General features: G+C 53.6%; 1 protein-coding gene and 1 long non-coding RNA gene across 5 annotated transcripts in view; one reads left to right on the forward strand and one right to left on the reverse strand.

The window, feature by feature from the left end:
* KIF21B (kinesin family member 21B) overlaps positions 1-9,807 on the reverse strand; it is a 54,761-nt gene extending 44,954 nt beyond the window's left edge. For all 4 annotated transcript variants that reach the window (XM_017499406.2, XM_017499404.2, XM_017499405.2 and 1 more), the window contains exon 1: positions 9,463-9,807. In XM_017499406.2, coding sequence (XP_017354895.1) covers positions 9,463-9,503 — 41 coding nt within the window. In that variant the 5' untranslated portion in view covers positions 9,504-9,807. The remainder of the gene's footprint in view (positions 1-9,462) is intronic.
* A 239-nt stretch (positions 9,808-10,046) lies between these two features.
* On the forward strand, positions 10,047-14,852 carry LOC119467061. The gene is made up of 2 exons (XR_005195588.1): positions 10,047-10,168; positions 11,536-14,852. It is a non-coding gene; the product is annotated as an uncharacterized LOC119467061 (long non-coding RNA).
* The last annotated feature ends 8,185 nt before the right edge of the window (positions 14,853-23,037 follow it).

The raw sequence follows: 23,037 nt of genomic DNA on the forward strand, positions 1-23,037 counted from the left end.
TCAAACCCTTGCGCTTCAGTGATCCTCCTGCCTCAGCTTTGAGAAGTGCCAGGATTACAGGCATGAGTCCCCGCATGTGGCCTGCAGGGACTTCCAGCTAAAGCACAGGCCCTAGAGGCTGTGGACCAGAGCCAGGACCAGGGTGAGGCCAGGGAGGCATTCACCCTCAGTTCAAAATTTAAGGAGGCAAGGAAAAAATTCAGTAATCAAGATAAATTACAACTTAGTGTAATATCTTAAAAATCAAATTAGCAAATTGTGGCCCACAACAGACCAGTTGCCGGTTTCTGCCAGTAAAGTTTTGTGGCCCAAACATCCAGTGTCATTTCTGCCCAGGGTACCCCGGGCATCTCAGCCCAGGCCCCACCCCTCCAATCTTCCTTCCATCCCTTCTCGAGGCTCTGCCGGGAGGGAGGACCGGCTGGACAGCCCCACTCAGAAAGGCCCCCGAAATCTCCCAGAACAGAGCCGGGCCTATTTGCCACTTGGCAACCCGGAGGCTGAGCAGCGGGTAGAGCGGGCGCGGGCGCGGGGAGAAAGGGCCCGGAGCTTTTCAGAGGCAGGATCTGGCTCAGGCAGGGAGGCTGCCGAGCTTCCTCTGTTCACAATTGAGCAGGAGCGGGTGTGATGCGGGAAGCCGTACCCCACCCCCGGAGAAACGCGCACGCGGAGGCCAGGGACGTGCAGGCGGCTGGGGAGCCCCCATCCTCGCAGGCTGACCCCACCCCCTGCCCCCGACCCGCTGGGTGCCCGCGGTGGCAGCGGGACAAAGGCTGCAAGCCCGGGGCGCAGAGCTGCAGGAAGAGCTGAGCTCAGCGGATCCTCGGCTCTTAGGGGAGCCAGGGGGACGCGGCGGAAGGGGAGGGCAGAGGAGACAGGGAGGAGGTAGCCCGGGGGTCTGCTGAGAGATTGCCAAGGAGAGAAACCTGCAAAGGGTACCGACCGGACACATCCGGCCACGTGCCGGGAGCCCCGCGCCCTAACCCGTGGCTTAGGAGGGGAAGGAAGGCGCTAGCTCGGTCTCATCCCCAGCCTCGTCCTTAGTGACATCACACAAAGCCCGCCAATCAGCCCTCCCAGGAGCTCTGCCCAGTGACCTTGGGCTCCTAGGGGTTGGCTCAGCTTCTTAGGTGAAGTCAGTCCCACCCAATCAGCTGGCTAGGGTCCCTCCCTCACTTCCTAACTCACCTGCCCCCAAATCTTTACACTGAGGTCCCCAGTGGTGCAGTCCCAGGCTCTTTCCACTTGAAAGGTCTGTCTTCTCACTGATGAGAGGTCACAGGCTACCATATTAAAACAGCTAACCAGAATCCAAGAAATTCTTACAACTATGGTGCAAGATCTGTGATTCCTGATGCCTTTTCCTTGCCAGTAATGGTAACACCGTCACACTTGCCTGACTGACTTCCTCAGTTGGTAACCACCAACACATCTACAGAGCCAGGACTGCCTCTCATAGACACTATCTAGGATGCTTTGCACGTGTTGGGCTATTACATTCTATCATTTTAGTTCTAAGGTGGGTATTTTTGCTGTTAATTTACAAATGAGGGCTCAGAGAGAAACTGGTAACTCAGCTCAAGGTCACATAGCTGATATGCAAAAAGGTTTTCATCTTTCTTACCATCAGCCCTGAAGATTCAATCCAGAGGCGATCTGGTGAGAGCTGGGATGCTTGCAGCTGCCACTTGTGTGTCATTTGGTCTTCAGGGACTTTTAGGCTGGCAGACACTGTCTTCCCTACCTCAAAGGCTTTGAGAAGAACCAGAGACCCGGACTAGAATCACCCTTCAGATGGCCAAAATGACTAGTCCCTTCAGAAAAAGCCCCAAAAGCCCCAGAGGGCTAAAAGCCTATCTGCTCTTTTCTCCTTTAAGAAAGGCATTAGGGACTAATGCCTTTCTGGAGTCTTGAAAAGGAGCCCTAGAAGCTGGTGAGACAGCCCAGGGAGGGACTGCAAAGTCAGGAAGCTCATCGCCCTGTCTCTGGGTGTGCAGCACCCAAGCCTAAGGGGAAAAGCAATGTCTGTCCTGATTCCATGACCTCTGCTTGCGCCCAGCCTCCAGTTGGCATGCCTGGCTCCAGCCCGGGCAGTGGGGCAGAGCAGAGCCAAGCTGCTGTATCCTCCGTGGCGCATGTGTGAGTGTAGGGAGGGGACACAGAGAGAAGCCCGATGATGGCTAGTCTGCCTGGCACACAGGGGTCACTTAGCCATGCGGTGACCTCCAGACACCAGCGCTTCCTCATCAGTGACAGGGCAAGATCAAAAGGGAACTCAGCTGTAGCAGGAGAGACTTAGATAAGCTAGCAAAAAGAACTTCCTGCCTGCAAAGATGATTAAGCCTGGGAGAGGAGAGCCTGGAGGGGTCTGTGGAGTCTTCCTCCTCAGAAATCATTGAGATCCCTCTTGCCTTGTTCTACGTGTTCTTCACCACCTAGGACTTGTCTGATGAGGACACACATTACTTAATGCTTTTTCAGAGCCTATGTGCCAAACCCCTTTATGTACATGAACACATGTCATGTGTTAAGACAACCCTGTGAAGCCGGGGATATGTGCCCCATGTCACCGAGGCTCAGCAGGTGAAATTTAACAAGCTCAAAGTCACACAATTTGTAATGGTGGAGATGAAATCCGAACCAAACCTGCCTGTGCCCAGTCCTGAAGCATTCACCAAGCAGCTCTGCACCAGGGCGGGAAAGAGGTCGGCTTGGAGAAAAATGATCCTTTCAGAGACTCTCCCGGACTGATCCTGAGACAGCTGCCAGCAGTGCCACGAGCTGTCTGCTGGGAAAGCGTTTTCCCTGTTTCATGCTTAAGAAAGCTGAAGCCTGGAGCAGGGAGAAGTACAGAGTCGGGAACCCAGGAGGCTGCTTCCCTGTCAGAGGAAGGCGGCTCTCCTCTGTGGCAGAAAGAGGACGTCCACACCCCCACTTTAATGAGCATCCTCTCCTCCTCCCCATGGCAGCCCGCCAGCTCTGGGGAAGGCGGCTGGAAGTAAAATCCCTGCTCTCAGGGGAGTCTGGCTCCCAGACACCCGGGGGCTTTTAGCTGACTTCGCCCAGACAAAGCATCTTCCCAGAGAGGCTAGTCTTCTATAAAACGAGGTGGCAAGGTCCAATCTGGGGTGCTTGCCCTTTTAGCTGCAGGGGTAAGGTGGGGGGAGAGCCCAGCAATATTGGGGGCAGAGCCATGAGAGCCCTGCAGCAGCCAGAGGGTCTTGTTGCCCTCCCATTTGTCCCTCTCCTGGTCTCCAGACCATGGAGGCCAGCCCTCCTGAGACTGCCCTCGGGACTCTGAACCCCCAAACAAGAAGGCTTTGTATTGTGGGGCCAAAGGGCATGGGTTTAGGAGGCCTTGGCCGGCATGGTGCAAGGGATCTGTTAACCCTCTCTGCCTGTCCTGGGTGTGATACTCCAGGAAAACCTACAGGAGGCCTTAGGGTGTCAGCTTGGGATGCTTGGAGTTCAGGACTCTGACCCCACCCCCTCCTCTTGAGTGTCCTTGACCTAACTCTTTCAGTTCATCCTAGGGTCTTGGCCACTGGCTTCTGAGTAATGCCAAGGGTCAGGCAGGCTAACAGGGGAGGGGTGCCTGGCATGAGGCACCTTGTGAGTCCGATGGTCTATGGCCTTCCAGGGCATCAGGATCTCAGCTGTGCGGAGGAATCAGGCCAGCAAGGAGACTGGGGTGAGCTGTCAGAAGCCAGGGAGCAGGGGTGTGCAGGAAAAGTGGAGAGAAGGAGCCAGTCCCTGTCCTGAGTTGGATATATCCCTAGCCTGCCATCAGCCACACAAGCCTGGCTGTCAGCAGAGGCCAGGAACTTCCTGGGCCAGGGTCAGACTCCTCCATCTCCGGGGCCTGGGAAGAGGGGTAAGCCCAGCCTAGGGAAGTGCTGCTCAGCTGTGCTGCAGTACTACGTTCCCTGTCCCACCCCCATCTCGGGGCATCTGGCAGGGGTTTCCCATGACCTCCCCAGAGACAGGAGACGCTGCAGAGTCAGGCTTCGCCCAGAGCCCAGAGTTGTGACGGCATCGGCATCTGCATCTGGTGGGGGGACAGCCAGTGGGGACTGGGCCCTGGGGACGCTCCCCTGCTGAGGAATGCAGAGCAACAGGAGGCTGGCTGGAGAGGGCAGCGAGCCTCTCCCTCCACACTGGCTCTGGCCCCCTGCCCACACTGCATATGGCCAGTTCTCCTCGGCGCACCTTAAGTCAGCCTGTGGTTGGACCAGCCCAGCCTTCGTAAAGGACATGGGGCTTCACCTCAGGAAGGCAAAGGGATAGAGGAATAGACACTCGGGCATTTGGGGATAGGATGGCAGCATGACCTCCTTTCCATACCCTAGAGCAGCTGGAGGTGAAAGAGAAAGTCCTCCAGAAACAGGACACTGCAGCCAACACTGTTGCCACCTGCCCTGGGGCTTCACATAGGGATTGAGGGGCGGATCTCTGGGGCCAAGGAAGAGCCAGCGTTCCAGTCCAGCTTCCCGCATGGCAGGGAAGCAACCTCTAATCCCCACCCAGCCCAAGGCCCTCTCAGTGCCCCTCTGGCTGTTCTAATGGGAGGCGCGCAGAAGACACTGCTTTCCTCCTCAATGTTCTCAACACTTTCTAGAGGGTGAAATGAAATGTTAGGAAACCCAGCACACGTGGGGGTCTGCCCTTTGGTGTGTGTGAGGTGGGAGGCCAGCAAAAGACTTGGCTGCCCCCAGGACATCCTTCCTGAGAGAGTGCCACGATGGAATCCAGGCAGGAAGACGAATGCCAGGGATGGCTGCAGTGATCTAAGAAAGGGAGAATGTGGAGGGGAAGCTCCCCTAACGCAAATGATAACAGCATGGATTTAGGAGCCAGGACCGCGGTGGTGCCAGGCAGCCCCAGGCTGCTAAGCAATCCCATACAGGAGAATCTGGACAGCCTCAGCCTTGCCACACAGCTGCACAGCACCATGTGCCTTCCCACCTTCACTTTCCCATGTTCAATTTCATGGCCACTGTGTATAGTAAAGCATTTGAAGAAACTGAGGCATAGAGACTCCAAGCACACAGCTAATCAGCAGCTGAAGTAGGAGGCAGCTTAGAGTGGCATGAAGAGCACGTGCTCGCAACTGAGAACACCCTGGGTTCCAGTCCAGCCTCCTCCATTTACTGCCTGTGTTTGTGCGTCTATACGATGGGAATAACAGCAGTCACCTGGCCAACTGAATGAGATGCTGCAGGCACAGAGGGTTTGGTACATTCTGGTGCTTAGCCACATCCTGGTTCACTCTCCTTTCATCACACTGTGCATTCTGCTTTAAATTAGTAGACTAATCAACAGATCGGAGGTGAATTCGATTTACTAAATAGTTCACTAAAGCTTAAACTACAAAGACATCTCTTAGGTACACTTATATTAGGACCTATTTTTAAAAACACTTGATTTATATTCAGCTCCTCAGGAATCTACTCTTCATTTTGTTCCCTCCAAAGATTTTCATGCCTTCGTCTTCCTCCAAGCTGCTGTTCTTCACAAATAAACAAACCAGAACAAAGCAGCTGTTCCCATTTTCCAGTGGGTAAAACTGAGGCCCAGAAAGACAAACAGGGAAGGTGCCCCATGATGTAGCCAGTGGATGAACTGCATCAGCTCCTTTTGCCCCCAGGGTTGTAAAAATAAGCATGCCAGGCATGTATCACCTCTGCCACCTCCCTGGTCCGGGCCTGGGCCCCACCCCACCTCCACTTGGAGGTTTTCAAAAGCTGAGATCCAATCAGGCAGGCAGGCCGGGTGGTGGAGGGGGAGGTTTCCGGGGCCTGTGGTTACTACACTCCACTTCCTTGTGATGACATAAACCCTATTTCTGCAGCAGGAGGCTACCACCAAGATTCTCAGGTCTCCACACAGTCCCCAGGGCCTATAAGGTCCCTGTATGGGCCTCGGTTCCCCAGAGCTGTAAACTGGACACAGGTGGCATTGATTGGCACTGACTGGCTTTGGGACTCGGAAGGTACCCCAAATACCCGCCCCCACCCCCACAGTTTCTTCTGTTGGTTTCAGTCTTTCTCTCTCAAACCACCACTGCTCTTGGTTCAAAATTCAGTCATTGACCAAGATTTCAGAGTAGCCTAGAACTAGGGAAATAACTGCAGCTTAAGAACCCAAATGGGAGAGGGCAGGGGTGCAATCAAACACTGTCCCTTGGATCCCCCAAGCCCCTCCCTATCCGCTACTTAACCCTGTAGTCTCAACAGATGGATGCCGGCCGGGCCAAGGCACCACCAAACTAAAGGAAGGAAGCTTAGAGAAGCCAGGCAGAGATAAGAGGGGAGGGGGCTCGGCAACACGGAGGGCTCCCCTCACCGTGAGGGCTCAGAGCTGGGGACTTGAAAGGGTCTTAAACAAACTCTCCATGTGAGTTGGCTTCCTTCCCCAATTTCAACTTTGCCAACTTGCATTTCTTAACAGCCCTTCCTTTCTCCCCCGATTTGTCAGGCTTGTATTTCTGCAGCCTGGGGCAGGTCAGAGCGCTGCCCTACCTCTCACTAGCCTTTCTGCACGCCTCCTCCCCCAGGTAACGGCCAGTTCTAGTCCAGCTCAGGAAGCTGAGAACTTTACAGTACAAGGGGATTAATGGATGAAGGGATCACAGGGCAGGCTGGAGAGGCTGGCCTGGGAATCCCTTAGTGCAAAGCCGACTAGCCTGGGTTCAGGGACAGATGGGCCCGACTCCATCCAGCTGGGGAGGCCACAAGGTGGGGCTGTGGGGGTCTGCTCACCCCTGGACCTTCTTCCCTTACCCTGAGCCCCAAATCCTGAAAGTTTCCTCTTCTGGCTCTCCAGGAGGCCAGGCCTTCACTGAAGCACTCCACAGCCAGCCAGCTTCCATCTCCTCATCCCAAACAGATTGCAGGAATAAGAGCCCTGGGCCTGGCACTTCTCACCTAATCTAACAGCCTTGGGGCCTCTCTCCTCTCTACACACACACACACACCCCAGACCACTTCCTGGCCCTCCTTGTCTGAAGAGCTGGAGTCCAGGCTCACTACAAGTTATTCTCATGGAAATTCAGAAAACACTTCAGTTGGATACAAGAAAGGACTTCCAGAAAGTCAAAAAGACAGCTGAACCTGGCAGGAGGTAGTCAGCCCTGGGGCTGGACCAGGCCCTGGACAAGCCTTGCCTTTCCCATAAATGCTCTACTCTAGTGCAGCCCACCACCCAGTCTTTCAGGTGAGAGAAGTGATTTCTGGGAGTGCTACAGGGGAGGAGGGGTAGAAGAGGATCTAAGAGCAAGGAGAACTCCCCCTACAGCCCGTCACTGGCACCATCTGCTCTCCTTCCCAGTCCGGCCCAGCCCCAGCCCAGTCCTAAGCTCTCTGATTAGAAACTGGGTTCTGTCCAGGCATTGTCTGCCTTCCACGGCCGGCTGCCCATTGAGGTCTGGCGTGTGCCGGGGCTGGGCGCTCATGCTGGGGTGGGAGAGGAGGAGTGGGCGGGGCCCTCATCTTCCCGGAGACCCTGAAAGCCTGATTTCTGATGCTCAATCCCCCACCCTCTATCCACATCAGCAGCTCAAAAGCAAGGTGTGGGGCACCCGGACCCCACTTAGGGCAATCTTACTGGGAACCAGAGATGACACACATCCCCCTGAACTGGGTGTGGAGGGCAGGCATGATCCCTTCTCTGTGGAAAGGGGCCTGGGAAGCTTCTGGTGGCAGCAGTGGGAAGAGAACACCAGCTTCTCCTCACTGTGCCAATTCCATGAGGCTCCCCGGGCGGGCGCCCTACATCTTTTCAGCCCCAGTCCAGCCTGGGGACCCTGAACAGAGGTAGGGGGTCTTTGTTTAGCTCTCTCCAGCAAGATGGAGTCTAAAGGAAAGCCCCCTGTGGAAAGGGCACCCAAGCCCCTTCCTTCCCAGCCCTCGTTCACAGTGGGTGGGGGCCAGAGCTTCATTTCCCTTTTATGGTGTTCTCGGACTCTCTCAATCTGCTGCAGATGCCATATTTACATTTCTCACTCCCACCCCCCAGCCATGCACCCCCTCCCTCGACCTCCACAAGATCCTGCTGCAATGTCAGCCCCAGCAGCAGCTTGGCCCCGCCCCAGCCAGCCCACCAGGCACCTGCGGGCTCCTCTTTGTCTCTCTGGCTGCTTAGGGCCAGGAAAGCTGTACTCAAGTGGTTCTTGAGTGCTGCCTGGGGTGTATGGGGGGGGTGCCTCAATCTCCTTCCCTCAACCCCAGCACTGATCAGTGTCAACTCCTCTTTGGGCTGCAGAGGGCTGGCAAGGTGGCCAGGGCGAGGGGCATCTGCCCTGGGGCAGGAAGAGAAAAGCTTTTTCATTGCCATCTCTGACTCTGCCTAGGAGCAACCCCCCAGGACCCCTGGAATCTGGGTCACATATGACCCAAGGGATCTAGAGACCCGAGAGACCTACCCTAGACCTGGACAATCCCCTCTGCCCCCATCATACAGAGCTGGAGGAGAGATAGATGTTCTTTCCACATCCCTACCTTGATGAGCAGCCCCGGATTGGCACTCTGCCGCCAATACACCCCTCTCAAAGAGAAAAACCCAAAGCAAAAACTGGGAGAGATGGTGAGGTGTAAAGCGTCTCCACCCAGCACAAAGAACACAGATGGCTCAATTTCACAGCATTTCCTGCCCCTGCACCTTTGTGTACCCCTCTCAATAGAACCCACCCAGCCATGTCCTCTCCCTGTCTCATTTCTGCCGGCTCAAGTCCCAGAGCTGTTGAGAATGGAACCCCAGATAAGTCTAGGTAACCCTCCCCTGCTCGATTTTATCTGAATGCCCGAAGATGGGCGTCAGCATCACATCCTCCTGCCCTCTCAGAGGGTAGCATCTCAGATACACCTCTTCCCCTTCCCAGCCCCACCTCCTCTTGGGACAGGACTGGCAGGATTCTCCCTGAAAGCCAGTGACTTCCCACAGAAGGCCAAGGCATCATCCCCGCTTTTCCGTTGGTGCCCGCTCCGGATCTTTGTCTGCAGATCTGGCTCCCAGGGCGGGTGTGCTGCCTTTGCTAACTGGACCAAGAGCACAGAACTAGCTGACTCGCGTGGATGAGGGGGAAATTTCCTCCCTCCGGTAGCCCCGTATGAGACAGCAGCCTCGTGGGGAGGCGAAGAGGAAACGCACAGACGCTCTGGCCTGGGCCAGGGCTGGGTGTGAAATACCGGATTTCCTTGTTTATTCGATTTTCTGATCATTAAGGGCTCCCAAGAGGGGCCCAAAATTACCACCCAAACAAAGCCACCTTCTAGTAGTCCGCGGGGTCGCCGCTCCCCTGCGGCGGCCCGGCCAGCGCGCGGCGCCCTGCAGCCGGTCCCACGCCGGCCCCTCCTCTGGGAGTGCGGGCTTCAGCCCGATCGGCGCCCGGCCCCCCGCCCAAATCCCACGCGAGACAAAGCCCGAGCCCCCTCCGCGCGCCCCCTTCCCCGCCGCGGGTCCTACCTGACGGCCACCTTGACGCAGCAGTCCCCCTGGCCGGCCATGGCCCTCTGGCGTTAGGGTCTGGGCGTGGATCAGAGGCGGGGGTCTGGGGGCCAATGCCCGAGGCAGCGGCTGCGGCTGCGGGAGGCGGGGGCGCGGCTGGCGGCGGCTGCGGCGGCGGCTGGAGGTGACATGCTCGCGGGCGGCAGGCCGGGGGGCTCACCCGCGGCCGGCCTCCCGGGGCTGGGCCCGCGCGCCTCCTCGCGCCATCGGGCGGCGGCACGGAGCTAGCTGACAGCCGGCGGCGCGACCCGCCGCTCCCTACGGCGCGGCACACGCGCACACACCTCCCACCCGGCCGCCACCTCCCGCCGCAGCGCGAACAAAGGGGGCGGGGGCCGACCCGGCCCCGAGCCCGCCCCGAGCCCGCGCCGGGCCCCGCCCCACCCGGGAGCCGCCAATCGAAGGCCCGAATGAGCAGCGGGGGCGGGACTCGCGCCTTTAAAGGGACCTCTTGGCTCGCGGCCACGGGGTGGCTGGGGGCTGGGGGCAGGGGGCGGGATTGGAGGATGGGGGTGGGGGCGCGGGACGCAGTCCACGTTAGAACCTAAGCTCCTGGAGTAGCAGAACCTCGGCTTCAATGGGACTCTCATTTCATAAATGAGGAAGCTGAGACTCAAAGAGGGGAACTACCCAAGGTCGCAGAGCGAGTTCGTGGGGAAGCATGGTAAGAACCCTGGTCTCCCCGGCATCCCACAGCGACTGACGGTTTATAGTTCGAAAGAGCCAGGAAAGCTTCCCTTCTGCATTTATTCCAGTAAATGTGCCAACCCTTCTTGAAGGGAGTTCTTGCTAGCCCCTAACTAAAATTCCCCCCACCTCCACCCTGCAGCATTTTAAAGCTCTTGTTTTAGTTGATTCCTGGCCAGGCTCCTAGCACAAGACTAGCCCCTCCCTACTGCTAGACGACTGTCCCATTGACCTTTATGACCCACAGATGACCCCACTGGACCCAGCTCACACTCTGCTTGTTGTGGCAGTGGGGCCAGAGGGTCAGTGTGGGAGGCCTGAGCTGCCCTGGGGGAGAGGAGGGAACAAAGGGGGCACTCAGTTCCAAGCACCTGGGTGGAGAGGCTGGGCGGTGAAGTGGGTGGGGAAGGGAAGATGGAGGGCAGCTGCCTGCAGAAATGGGTATAAAGGACAAGGAGGACCATGGAGACTTCAGCACTGGGCCTGGATGGAGGAGACCAGTGCTGCAAAGCCACAGTTCCCTTCCCAGTCCACCTCCCTCTGAGCCCAGATGCCTCTTCCCTGCCCCCTGCCTCCCAACATTGCAGCCATTCACAGGGCCCCTCACCAGCTGCCCTCACTTCACCCAGCTCCCTCCCCTGGAAAGGGCCCAAGAGGAGGACCCAGCTGCAGCTCCAGATGTGCATGGGGATCTCTGGGGGAGGGGAGGAAGGGGAGCCTGACTCCAAGCCTCTTACATCACCCTCCGATGATGAAACCCTGTCAGAGATTTTGGCAAGGGTGTGAACTGGGGTCTGAGGATGCATCTGTTGCTGCCATCTTCCTCCCTTCCCTCCTTCACTCCTCCCCCCAACCCCCCAACCCCCACCCCCCACCCCACACCCCCCACCCCACACTGCTCCATCTAGTAGCTTGGATTCCTGTTTGGCTTGACCTATTAAGGTCAAATCAGAAACAGATAATTTCGGTGGCAAATTTCAAGAGCCAATCAAGGTATCCTTTTCATCCTGGTGGCAAATGGGAGGAGCACCACCAGCAGTGCCCCTGGGTGGGGGCTGGAGAGGAGGTCTTAGTGGGATCCTGGACCTTTCATTACCATTTATTAGCATTTGAATGTAGAGGAAGCTCTCCCTAGGGCCAGGGGATCATCTCTCCTGGAGCCAGAGGCTAGCAGAATGTTGCAGTCAGATCCTGGACAATTCCTCCCCATCTTCCAACCAAAATAAGACGTGAAGAGGAGACTAACACATATGGACCCCTACATGAGGTACTTTATGCACATATTCTCATTTTATTCCTGTAACCTTGTGAGCTGGGCCTTTTTATTCTTTTTAAATTTTGCAGATGGGGAAACTGAGCCTCACATATATGCGTTCCAGCATATAAGCAACAGAGTCTGGATTTGAACTTGTGTATCTGCTTCCAGACTTCCCAGATGACCTCCAAGTAACTGCCCAGGCAGAAGGGAGCTGGGCTGGCTCAGGCTTTTCCTGCAGGCCCAGTGGGCTCCGGGTTCAACCCTCCCAGATGGTAGCATTCTGAAGAGCTACTTTCCCGCCAAATCATTTCTGGACCTTTCTGGGACCCAACTCTGGTTTCCTGCCTGCAGGAGGTCCCCTCTGACTTCCGACAATGGGTGACCCTCTGACTCACACTTCTACTGCTGGGAAATGCCTCCAGAGCCGCTGCCCGCCCCCTCTGCATCCCTCCAGGCCACTGGGTGTCAAGTCAGGGGAAGCAGGGAGGCACATGGGCAGGAAATGCCTCAGGACTTTGGCTGTTTGGAAGTAGCTCCCTTCTGGGCCACCAGGGCAGCCAGTGTCCAGACCTGACTCCTGGGCTCTGCTACTCAGAGGCCAGATGGGGGCCAAGGTGGGAAAGAGGCTTAACCCACAGCGTGGGGGGATTTAGGTTAGATGGGTCAGAGGATGTCTAGGATAAGCCTTGCCCTTTTCTGTCACTGTCCAGCTTCAGCACAGCCACTGCGTCTTCTCTTTGGCTTTTTCCCATCCCCCTCTCTCCCACCACCTCTATCCCCTTTTCTTCTTTCTTCTCACCTTCCCCAAACCCAAAGTTTCTCAGGATTAGTGGCCCATGTGCGTATCTCCCCCACCCCCAATGTGTTCCTCACTGCCTCACAGAAACAGACACACACACCCCACGATGAGCTGGCCCCGAGAGTCCGCTGACTGGGCTAGGGTTTGAGCCCGGCTCTTGTCCTGAGCTGAGGCCCTCCCCCCACGCATCTCGGGGCTTCCATCATTTCTCTTGACAGGAGCTGTGGGCGTCTGGGCAGATGGAAACCTGGGGGAGGTGTGGGGAGCCCTCTCTGAGGCAGGAAGCTCCCACGCTACTGTAGTTAAAATACTCCGGCAGCAACTTGGGGCAGCCATCTGGGATGCCCAGATCTCCCAGGACACCCAGCTCTCAACAACCTCCATATCAGAACAAATTAAAAACCCAAGAGATACTTACAGACCCTAAAAATGTCTCCCAAAGTGGCCTGAACTTGAGCCCTGTTTCCTTTTGTCTTCTTCAGGGTTAGCACTGGGCATTTGGCATTTGCAAAAACTCTCGGAGCATTAAGCAAAAGTTCTAGGAATGGAAGGAAGATACAGCGTTCTGGACCTCCAGCCCTAACACCGAGCCACACCCCAGCAGCTATGCATGGTTCCATGCGAGAACAGGCATAGCCCATCCTGCTAGCATATGGCCCAGCCACTTCCAGTGCCCACCTGGAGACTCAGCCCAGTTCCGCCCAGCAACAGGAGCTCAGAACTCTAGAGAGGCTCCCCTGGGCTGCAGACTCAGGAGACCTTAGCTGAGGAGCAGGCTCAGCCTGACTTCCTCTTTTATAGGAGGAGACAGACTTAGTTACAGAGGAAACCAGAGTTTGTTATAAATAGCAAGGAAGGGAGAAAACTGCTACGGATTACAAACGCGCCATCAATCTTCAAACAAACTATTTTTAGTTTCGAATAATAATGAGAGTCTAATTAATGCTCTGTACAACTTCAAATATGGGATCTTTATCTACCTTTCTACTTTGTGATGCTTTCTAATACAGTATTAGGGCTAAAGGCAGGAAGAGATGTGGGGAATTCTCAATGTTACCAGATCCTAGATATGGAAAGAACCTAAGAAAGTTAGTCCAGCCCCTTTATTTTCAGTGAAGAAACTGAGGCCCAGAAAGGTAAAAGGACTTGTCCAAAGTTGCGCAGTAAGGTAGGGAGTGAGCAGTGACTGAAAGCCTGGTCCCGGTGCTTCGGAAGCAGGGCAGTTTCCACAACAACACAATAGAACCCAAAGGCTAAACATCTGTGATTGGGCTGTTGGTGAGTTTATGGCCTGGATAAAAGTTAGTCTGGACCAGGCGCAGAGGCTCACGCCTGTAATCTCAACACTTTGGGAGGCGGAGGTGGGTGGATCATTTGAGGCCAGGAGTTCAAGACCAACCTGGCCAACGTGGGAAAACATCATCTCTACTGATAAATACAAAAATTGGCCACATGTAGTGGCACATGCCTGTAATCCCAGGTACCGGGGAGGATGAGGCACGATGATCGCTTGAATCCGGGAGGTGGAGATTTCAGTGAGCTGAGATTGCACCACTGTACTCCAACCTGGGGGCAGAGCAAGACTCTGTCTCAAAAAAAGAAAAGAAAAGAAAAAAGTCTGAATGAAATAGGAAAAGACAGCCCAGAAGCTAAGATGTGGTCTTCTGAGTCACGGAGTTTGTGTTCAAATCCTAGCTCTGCCACTGACTAGCTATGTAACCCTGGGCTGGTGTGTAACTACTCCAAGCAACAGCTCCCACACCTCAAAATGAAGATCATCACATTCTCTTTATTACAGGACTATTATGAGGTTTAAATGAGGTAACGTGGGTCAAGCATCCAGCATAGTGCTCAGCAAAAAATAGATGTTAATTTCCTTCACATTTACCTCGGATTCTGTAACGCTTCTTCAGTGGACTCCTATCCTCTAACTGGACAGAAGGGCAGATTTGTCATAAAGCAGTCACGTGAGGGATAGGAAGTCTCAGATGATTGTGAATGAGGCTGGGGGTGGGGGGACATTTTATGGCAATGAAGTTTTGCCTGACCTAGGTGGTCACTGTCAGATCCTAGGGTGAGAGAAGACAGATTTGCGGAAAATTATCCATCCTCTGCTCACCACTCAGCGACGGGGCCTCGGGATCCAGGGTCAGTGTTTGCAGGGGAAGAGGAAGGCTTGGCATGCTGGTTCCTCATTGTACACAAATATCCCGGGCCTCAACCTCACCCGTGTGCCACACTGTGCCAAGGGTGTTACATAACTTTTCTCTTTTAATCCTCACAACAATCTCTGAGGCAAATACTGTTCTCGTCCCCATTTTGCAGAGGAGGAAATGAGCTCAAAGGTCACTTGGCTAGTGTAGTGGTCATTAGTGCTGTCTCCAAATATTTCCAGCTCTCTGCCTTCTGGCACAAGGTAGGATTGCATGTCCTCATTCTTCTTTGATGCTAGCTGTGGACATGTGACCGACTTTAACCAATAAAACATGGCAGAACTGATGGGCTTCATCTCTAGCGGAAGCTTTAGGACTCTGGCACCCTCACACCTATGTTGTTCATAGAGTGTAAATGAGAAATAAACTTTTACTGTGTTAAATTACTGAACTTACAAGTTGTGTGTTGCCATGGCAAGCCTGGCTTACCCTGACACAGTTGATAAGGGGCAGAGCCACAGTTCAGAGGCCTGGTTTGTAAAGATGCCAGAGGGCATAAGTGCCTTCCAGAGATCGACCTGCTTGCCCAAGACACACAGAAGCCCCCTTTTGGGCTACTTGGAGCACTGTGGGGCGGGGGGGTGGGGTAGACATCCTCCCTACCCCATCTCTTTACCCTCCTGGTTTGACCGTGATTTTGCGGGGTTTCCAGGTTGCTGAGCCCTGCGAACTCACTAAATGCGTATGGTTTTGTATGAACCATTGGGGGTCTCATAGTCTTTCTGGTTGGCTGTGCTGAGCTACTTCTCAGGGTTCTCCAGGAGACACTCTGAGAAATAATTGGAAAATTCCAACTTCCTCTCTGCTTATCACCCAACTAGGAAATAGTTGGGTATCAGGACATGTCTGCATTCACTCCCAAATCAGAGCTCAGCCCTACTCAAGTCACCTTGGCTTTGGGACCCAGCTACTCCTCTGTGAAATGCTCGGAGATTCTGGAGGAAGCCCATTCTGGATTGTGTAGATCTTCTCAGAGGTGCCTGCAAATAAGAAACAGCTACTATTTCTGAACCTCGTGCTGGGCATTGCACTAAATGCTTCTGATCCATACAGTCATGGAATGCTCACACAACCCAGGGAGGTAGGAACATAAAACCAGGACACCAAGAGGCACACAAGGTCGCACCGCACGTGGTGGGCAGGGTTCAAACTCAAGCATGCTGCTGCCGGTTTCATCCTCCACTGACTTACAGGGAAGAAAAAGGATGAATCTGGTCTTGGCAGCTGCTGAGCTGCCAAGAAAGTGAGCGCAGCCCCCTAAGAAGTGAGCACAGCCCCCTAAGAAGTTGTCAGCTTCACGTGTCTACATGTGCACGAAGGACACCGGCAGCTTTGTCATAGGCCAAAACTGGAAACCCCATAAATGTCCATCAACAGGGGAATGGATTAGGAATCTGTAGTATATCATATGGTGGAATACTATTTAGTAACAAGAATGAATGAACTATCGATAAATGATACAATGTGGATGAATCCCCAAATTAATTATGCTCAGTGAAAGAAGCCAGACCAAAAAGAGCACAGGCTGTGCAATTCCATTGATACACAAGTTCTAGAAATGTAAACTGTAGTGTCAGAAAGCACATCAGTGGTTGCCTGGCAAGGGGATGGATCTGGGAAGGGTAAGAGGGCATGAGAAACAATTTGAGGTGGTGGGTATATTTATTCTATTTATTCTTTATTATTATTATTATTTTTGAGATAAGGCCTTGCTCTGTTGCCCAGGCTGGAGTACAGTGGTGCAATCATGGCTCACTGCAGCCTCGAGCTCCCCGGGCCCAAGGGATCCTCCCACCTTGGCCTCCGCAGTAGCTGGGACCACAGGTGCGCACCGCACCACCACGCCTGACTAATTTTTGTGTATTTGTAGAGGCGGTTTCACCATGTTGCCCAGGCTGGTCTTGAACTTCGCTCAAGTAGTCTGTCAGCCTCGGCCTCCCAAGGTGCTGGGATCACAGGCATGAGCCACTGCACCTGGTATACTCATTGTCCTGTTGGTGGTCATGCTTCCCTGGGTGTGTGCCAATACATTTGTCCGACTAATCAAATTACACACTTTGAATATGTGCAGATTATTATACATTAATAATATTAAATACCTCAATAGAGCTGTTGAAAAATAACTTGTCCCGACTTCTTTGTTCAAACAGAGGTGCGGAGTGGGTGGTGACTTCTTCTGGGTCATGGGGACAGCCAGTTAAAGTCCTGGCTACCTTTCCCTGAGACCACATGGCCTATGGCCTCATCGAAGGTCCCACCTCCCAAGAAGGTGCTAGTGGCAGGGAAGTCGAGAAACACAGACAGAAAGGTGGCATAAAATAGGAGAGGGGCTGGGCATGGTGGCTCAAGCGTGTAATCCTGGCACTTTGGGAGGCCGAGGTGGGCGAATCACCTGAGGTCAGGAGTTCGAGACCAGCCTGGCCAACATGGCAAAACCCTGTCTCTACTAAAAATATAAAAATTAGCCAGGCATGGTGGCATGTGCTTGTAATCCCAGCTACACAGGAGGCTGAGGCAGGAGAATTGCTGGAACCCAGGAGGCAGAGGTTGCAGTGAGCCGAGATTGCGCCACTGCACTCCAGCCTGGGCGACAGAGCAAGACTCCATCTCAAAACAAAAACAAACAAACAGGAGAGGGGACACTGGAGAGAGGCTGGCAAGAGGCCAAGCTGGGGACGTCAGAGAAGAGAAAAACAGAGATGAAGCCTCAGGCCTGGGGACAAGGGAAGAGGAGAGACAGGAGATGGGACCCCTTCCCACCCCTGGGGATGAGGAGGAGGCTCTGAGCAGTCCTAGCCAAACCCCAGAGGAGACATTTCCCTCCTTTGTCAGATGCCACCCATGTACGCCCCTGCCCCTGATGAAGTCAGCAAATCTCCACCACCACCCTGCCCTGCCCTGGGAGCCGTTGATGCTCAGTCCCCAGGATGTGTCATTTTCTTGGATTTTAATAGATAGTTGCCTCAGCCAGACCCTGCAGAGCTAATTGCCAGCAAATATACATTTAACACTTTAAAAATCGAGGGGAAGAGGAGAGGGCTTGGAGGCAGCATGGGGGGAGAGGTCAACCTCTAAAGTGCCAGCTCTCCAGAAATGCAACCAGACTGAGGGTTTGCAGGGACGGCTGTGAGTGCCAGCACTCCAGGCAGTGTGCATGCTGAATCTCATGGGTGGTTTTAGGAGCACTTCAAAGGCCTTTTTGGCCAAGATAGTCACGTTGGCCTGAGGTGAAACAATTCCTGTGTCCGCCCTGCGACCCTAGTATTGACTCTTGTGTCAGTAGACAGAGGACACCGTTTGCCTTAAGGAGAATTTGGGAATTAGGATCTAGTGAGGACGCGGAGAAGTAGAAAAAGGCTGTTTTTTTCTCTTTAACTTCCAAACTCAGAGGATCCAAACGGCAGGCCAGGACTGGGTGGAGCAAAGACTTTAAGTCATAACCAAAATTAAAAAGATCGTAGAAGAAGAGGCCCTTTTCTCCCACCGTCCAGTGATGAGGCAGGAAGAGCTCTGGGGAATTCTCAGTGTCTCTCACCCCCCAGCAGTGAGGGTCCCTTGGGCTAGAAAAGGGGAAAGAAGAGACAGGGACCAGGCCTTGAAGGAGGTCTGACCCCAAGACAAGAGGATCAGACTTGGGGTGCTGTGAGAGGCAAGAGAGGTCTTCCTGGAGAGGCAGTCAAGCTCTGATGGTGGCTGGTGCTGGGGTGGCTGGGCCCCCACCTGCAGACTCCACATCATCGCTGAGTCAGCCTTCACCTCCCCGCTCAGAGGGGACTCAGAGGTGGACCTCTCAAGGTGGTCTCCATGAGAAGAGGTACAGAAAGCCCCCATCAATTTCAGTCTACACTGCCCAAGAACTACCCCATAGGGTGCCCACCTTGGTAAGCTCCCATCCTAAGCATTTTGTGTGGTCAAGACACATGTAAATTGTCCCAAAACAAAAGACAGGGACTAACAGAGGGTGAGTGGGGGTATTTGGGCGGGTCTGGCTAGTGGGGAAACCCACCCTCATTACACTAAGTAAAATATAATTTACCGTTTTACAGACAAGAAGGTGCAGAATATTGGCAGTTTCAAATGATACAGTGCACTATGTTCTATGTAGCAGTCTCTTGCATTTGTCCACCTTTCCTCCCTCTCTCCTCCCTTCCTGCCTTCCTTTTTCTCTTCCTTCCATTTTTTCCTTGCCAGGAATACAAAGTTGATAAAGATTCAGTGTCTGCCCTTGAGAAACTCACAGGATGCTTGGAAAAAACAAACTGCTACTCCTAATTAGGATGCAGTGTCATAAATGCCATAGTGAGAGTTAGCAGGTGCTCCAGGAGCACTAAGGAAGCAGTAACTAAGTTTACTGGGGGGATCAGAGAACACTTGAGAGAGGCACTGTCAGGCTGAGACCCAAGGAGGAGTTCGTTGGGTGCAGGGACACTGTCGTGGAAGCCTGAGAGCGCGTGGCCTGGGCAAGGGGGAGTTGTTGAGTTGCGTGTGGTTGGGCTGGTGCTTGGCAGGGTGTGCAAAGGGTTTCAGGCCAGATTAGTGGAGGCTGAGTGGGGATCGGAGGGTAGGGGTGGATTGTCATGTGAGCCTCACAAGAATACAAGAAGTAAGAGGCTGAAGAATAGTGGCCAGGCTCCTGCTAGACACCTGGCTTCACCATCTCAGGGCCGAGTGACTGCAACTAATTCACTCAGCCTTTCTGAACCTCTGTCTTTTCATCATCAAATGGGATTAATAGCTTTATCTATTTTATGTGTCCCAGTGATCGCATGGGATAGGAAAGGCAAAATGATTAATGCATCAGGCTCAATATATGTTACAGCCCTTATTGTTCTGCAGCTGAGGAAACCAAAGGGCAGAAACATTTTTAGAAGAGCACACAAGTGGAAATGGGAATGGGTGCTCTGCGAGTCCAGGGCCTCACTCTGCTGCACGCTGAGCGTTTCAGCGCAGCCTTTCCAAAGCTTGCTTGAGGGAGCCTGGGGTCTCTTCCGGGCTCTTCTCGTGGACTTAGTGATGTGAGGTACGTGGGGTTTTTCCTTCTCTGGGTCTTTGTTTCCCTTCTGTCCACCATGGAATCTCCTCTTTCTTCATTTGACTTTAATTTTTAATTTTTATTTATTTATTTATTTTTTGAGACGGAGTCTCGCTCTGTTGTTCTGGGACAAAAATAAACAAGCAGTTACAACACAGTTACAATCCCTGTAACTCCAGGCTGGAGTGCAGTAGCGCGATCTCGGCCCACTGCAACCCCCACCTCCCGGGTTCAAGGATTCTCCTGCCTCAGCTTCCCGAGTAGCTGGGACTACAGGCGCGCACCACACACCCAGCTAATTTTGGTATTTTTAGTAGAGAGAGGGTTTCACCACGTTGGCCAGGATGGTCTCGATCTCCTGACCTTGTGATCCACCTGACTCTGCCTCCCAAAGTGCTGGGATTATAGGCATGACCCACCGCGCCTGGCTTATTTTTATTTATTTTTTGATGTAGGGTCTCACTCTGTTGGCGGGGCAGGAGTGTAGTGGTGCAACCACGCCTCACTGCAGCCTCGATCTCCCAGGCTCAAGGGATCCTCGCACCTCGGCCTCCCACGTAGCTGGGACGGCAGGCACACACTGCCATGCCTGGCTAATTTTCATTTGACTTTAAAGCAACACCCATAAAGTCTGCCTCCACCGAATCTTTCAAACTCCAGTGTCTGTCTTACCAAGGTATGTGATACCATAGCGTTTTCAGCAGACACTCCATACCAAAATCGTCGCTTGTCCCTTGTATTTGTGGCCAATTTCTTTTAAAAATGCTCCTGTGCTTTGGTTTCCTCAACTGGGCTTTAAGTTCCATTGAGAGACACAGTTGTGTGCCATGGGGGAAAGCAGCAATGGAATTAGAAGGCTTGAGGGCATATCCCAGCTCTGCCACTTATCAGCTATGAGAACTTCCCTCTCGGTGACCTCATCAGTAAAGTGGCCGGAGGATGCCCTGTGGTGAGTTTGGCACTGTGAACTGTCAGCCCAAGGCTTGGGGTCACATGGTACTAGGGACCAGATGCCAGAAGCGTGGAGGCAAGACTTTGTAAAATAGGAGCTGGCGTTAAGGTCAGCCTTGGGTTGGCAGTGCCTCCTCTAGTGGTTTGGGGCAGGAACAGGCCTCTACAGCCATGCCAGTTGGTGAGAGCTGGCAGGGCCTTTAGAAGGACGAGGCCTGGTGCTGAGGGGTGTGGGCTGCCTGTTGCTGCCACCCCGCAGCCCCTAAAGTTCCTGGGAACCCCGAAATTTGGCTTTTTCCTGTCTGACAGGTCTGACCCCATCACTAGCCAGCATCTGACAGAATCAAATGGCAGCGTCCCTTCCTGCCCGCGCTAGGTCCTTCCACCGTGACATTCACACCTCACAGCAACCCTAGGAGTGGGAATGACTTTCCCATTAGACAGAGGGAGGAGCAGAGACTTCAGAGGGTTATGTGAACTGCCTGACCATCACTCAACATGGACACAGGGGAACGGGATTCGGGCACCCTACTGCCGTAAGCAGCCAGGAGAGGCAGCTCGGCCGGAGTTCCTCAGGCCAGGGAGCTCCTCCCCATTCTGAAGACGGACTGGAACTGGGGCCCACCCTTTTCCCTCCAGCTGAGCTCTGGGCCCCCCAGATGGAGGGGTCCCTCAGTCTCCACAGCCCCAGCATGGGGCTTTGTGTCTACCCCTCCTGCCAGCCACAACCTGTCCGTCTGGCAGAACCCCTTATCCAGCAGCTGGTCCCCATGTCTGCAGGGAACTGTCAGGGAGAAGACAGGGGTCTGGCAGACACTGTCCCTGGCCAGTGCCCCCAGGTGACAGAAGGGGGCCCACTTGCTCCTAGGGGTGCACTGTCTCTGTCAGGGAGTCCTGCCGAGGGGCGTCTGTCTTCTCTGTACCTGCCCCCTTCTCCTCCCTCCCACCTCAGCCCGCATCCTGCCAGTTTATTCCCTTTAGGCTTTATCTGAGCAGCCTGGCAGCCCTATAAGGGGAAACCCACCTATTACTTCAAGTGAAGGGGGTGCAGAGGTAGGATTTTGTGCATTCTGATAAATTACAGCATCTTATATGTTGCAAAGGAAAATGCCCGAACTTTTCCATAGGATGAAGACCTAATAGGAAAGTTTCTCAGAGCCTGTGTTTACACGTGTATCTGTTAGTTAGGCCAGGAGGGACAGCATAGATTTGCCGAATGGTGCACAGTCAAGGACGTGGAATTTGATGCTAAACTGCCTGGGTTTGACTCCCACCTTGGCTCTCTTACAAGCCGTGTGGCTTTAGGCAAGTTACCTTTGTTCTGTCTTTTTTTTTTTTTTTTTTTTTTTTTTTTTTTTTTTTTTTTTTTTTTTGAGGAGGAGGAGTTTTTCAATCTTGTTGCCCAGGCTGGAGTGCTGTGGTGTGAACTTGGCTCGCTGCAATCTCTGCCTTCTCAGTTCAAGCGATTCTCCTGCCTCAGTTTCCCAAGTAGCTGGAATTACACGTGTGCCATCATGCTCGGCTAATTTTTTTGTATTTTCAGTAGAGATGGGGTTTCACCATGTTGGCCAGGCTGGTCTTGAACTCCTGAGCTCACGTGATCCACCCTCCTTGGCCTCCCAAAGTACTGAGATTACAGGCATGAGCCAATGCACCAGGCCCTCTCTGTGTCATTTTTGCAAAGTGAGGATGATGATACCTTTTTTAATTGTTAACAGGATTAAATAAATTAATATATGCAAAACCCTTGGAAGAGGGCCTGCCATATAGTTAGCTTTTTTTTCGGAGGCAGGGTCTCATTTTGTCACTCAGGCTGGAGTAAATAGCAGTGTCTGTCAACCTAACCTCCCAAGTAGCTAGGGCTTTCAGATCGTGCAACCATGCGGGGTGTGTGTGTGTGTTTGTGTGTAGAGACAGGAATCTTGCTACATTTCCCAGGCTGGTCTCGAACTCCTGGCCTCAAACAATCCTCCCACCTCTGCCTCCCAAAGTGCTGGGATTGCAGGTGTGAGCCACTGCATGTAGCCCTAGTTAGCATCCTATATGTGGTAGGCATTAATTTAAGATATTCAGGTCCCTCATAAATAAGAATGTCCTTTTCTAGAACTTTACAACATGCCCTTATATTCCATATTATCTTGTCTTCCATGGAGATGAGTCAATTGAGCAGGAGACAGTGCGTGTAGCTGTGGGGTGTGGAGTGCTCCCTCCTGCCTGTAGGAGCTGCACCGTGGAGTCCAGCTGGTCACCCTCCAGAGGCAGAGTCCCTCCCCACTGCCTCCTTTTGGTATAGATGGGACAGCCACGGCAGCTGAGGCTGCAGAGCTGAGCAGAGAGCCTGCTGCGGGCAGGATCCACACCCCATAGCTCTTTCCTGCATTTATTGAACAAGCAACATACAGCCAGCAATCTCTGTTGAAAAGTGCTCAGCCCCAGAGAGAGAACTGTGAGCAAGCTCCTGCGTTGTGGAGCTTGGTGTCTGGCTGGGATAAAAATAAACAAGCAGTTACGACACAGTTACAATCCCTACTGTAACAATCCCTACTGTAACAATCCCCACTGTAACAATCCCTACTGTAACAATCCCTACAGT

The sequence above is a fragment of the Cebus imitator genome, unplaced genomic scaffold (assembly GCF_001604975.1).
Source record: "Cebus imitator isolate Cc_AM_T3 unplaced genomic scaffold, Cebus_imitator-1.0 Scaffold257, whole genome shotgun sequence".
In the NCBI taxonomy this organism is placed as follows: domain Eukaryota; kingdom Metazoa; phylum Chordata; class Mammalia; order Primates; family Cebidae; genus Cebus; species Cebus imitator.